This window comes from Penaeus monodon, chromosome 22, assembly GCF_015228065.2.
Source record: "Penaeus monodon isolate SGIC_2016 chromosome 22, NSTDA_Pmon_1, whole genome shotgun sequence".
Lineage (NCBI taxonomy): Eukaryota > Metazoa > Arthropoda > Malacostraca > Decapoda > Penaeidae > Penaeus > Penaeus monodon.
The window spans coordinates 3,506,891-3,508,681 of NC_051407.1; the positions used below are offsets into that span (position 1 = coordinate 3,506,891).

Sequence of the window (1,791 nt, forward strand, 5' to 3'; positions counted from 1 at the left end):
ATGTTAGACACCTATAACTAAACCAGCTAAAACCTGAAATTACCTGAATGGATGGTTTTTGAAGATGTCCAAGATTAGAAGTGGTCTGTCTAGGCTCCTGCCCAAGAACCATCATGTTGGGGTTAATTAATCTGAAGGCATCAATCACTACTTTACCTGGGGTAGGGGGAAAAAAAAAGAAAAGAAAAAGGTTAGGAAAAAGTAAAAAGAAATGGCAAGAGCAAGAATACATCACTAACTTATAATCATGTCCTGCTCTATCAGTAAGCTAAAAATGGGTTCCAGTAAGAATGGGGGCCATAAAGACCTGTCTATAAATACTCTTAGATTGAAGATTAAAAGAAAAGGGGGTGTATATTTCCAAATATTCTGATAATTTTCTAAACACTTCATTTTAACATTATCAACATCAAAATTATGTTACAAGAATGTTGAGATAATATTGAGGATCTATGTGCGTCAGCAAGACTTTTTAAACAAACGTATTTCACAATTTACACTTATCACAGTGTGACAACAAATTCTATCTGAAAACAAATATAGGAATTAAAACAACCAGCCTCTGAGTGAGTCAAACTACGCACCTTTAACAGACTGGATTGGATCAACCACAACAGCTACGGCTCTCTCTGACAGAGCCTCAAAACTCTGCTGGGTGTTGATATCGACCCCCGAGAGCCAGCAACCAAATCCTGGATGAGAGTGGTACCAGCCGACCACCATCTCTGGCCGGCCAACTTGCTTTAGCATATCCAACATCTTGGCCTGGAACACTGGGTCTACAGCCTCTACTGATACTCCCTGAAAGAAAAAGAGGAAGAATTACCTAAAGTCAACATTGTGATAATTATAATGTCCCCATGTCATACAGTTAACCATATGTATTCTCTGGCTTTTACAGATTCTAAACCAGAACCTGTAATTCTTCTTAAACATTAAAAACTTTCCTATTTTGTATTCCTAAATATAGAGGAATATAAAACAATGTAGTATTTATAAGTTTTTACTATGTATAATGTAGTGATCTGAAGGCAATCTGTTGTGTGCTTGCTAACTGCCATATTCTAACTAGCCTAGAATTCTCAATATTTTAAACAAAATTAATAGTTGCCTACATCTACATACGACCGCATTGTTGATACAAAAAAATCCCATTAATCAATGTAATTTCTTAACATTTTTAATTCTTAATTATTCTTGGCTAATAACCTTCACTATACAGTTCACAGCTTGAGTATACAGACTGAATGTAACCATAAACAATTCACTCACAGTTCCACTCTGTGGCATAGCGAATACGTCAATAACTCGGACGGTGTAGTCGTCCACAAACTCTCCCAGCATCAGCCCCATCACTTCCATGGGGACTCCAGCTCTGCCATGCTTCAACATCTTCAATAATGCTAGTGACGATATGTAAACCTGCAGATAGGAAAAGCACTTATGGTTAAAGTAATCTTTAATTATCCTATTAAAAATCATTTGTTTGAATACAGAAAACCTATCTGTACATAGAATGAACACATATTCCTTTTCATGATATTCTAAGACTCTAATGTCATTATTCAGGTTTTGCTTTGCCTAGTAAAAAAGACACTATTTCTCACGTAACCTAAATATATAATGTACAAGTACAGGATACCTTCTTTAAATAGTGTGTCAACTTACTTGTTCAGCAGTGTCGGGAACAGGAGCATCATTGGGTGGAGGTCCCTGGCCAAGGGCTGGTAGGCCTCCTCCCAAGCGCAGAAGACGGTCCATGTTTTACTGCAGAAAAAAAAAAAGATTATT

The 1,791-nt window shown here is 36.9% G+C and overlaps 1 protein-coding gene across 2 annotated transcripts in view; it reads right to left on the reverse strand.

The window, feature by feature from the left end:
• Window positions 1-1,791, reverse strand: part of LOC119586832 (26S proteasome non-ATPase regulatory subunit 14) — a 7,662-nt gene that overhangs the window by 1,382 nt on the left and 4,489 nt on the right. For both annotated transcript variants that reach the window (XM_037935561.1, XM_037935560.1), the window contains exons 2-5: window positions 1,669-1,767; window positions 1,273-1,422; window positions 585-801; window positions 44-156 (exon numbers count right to left, since the gene is read on the reverse strand). In XM_037935561.1, the coding sequence (XP_037791489.1) occupies window positions 44-156; window positions 585-801; window positions 1,273-1,422; window positions 1,669-1,761 (573 nt within the window). In that variant the 5' untranslated portion in view covers window positions 1,762-1,767. The remainder of the gene's footprint in view (window positions 1-43; window positions 157-584; window positions 802-1,272; window positions 1,423-1,668; window positions 1,768-1,791) is intronic.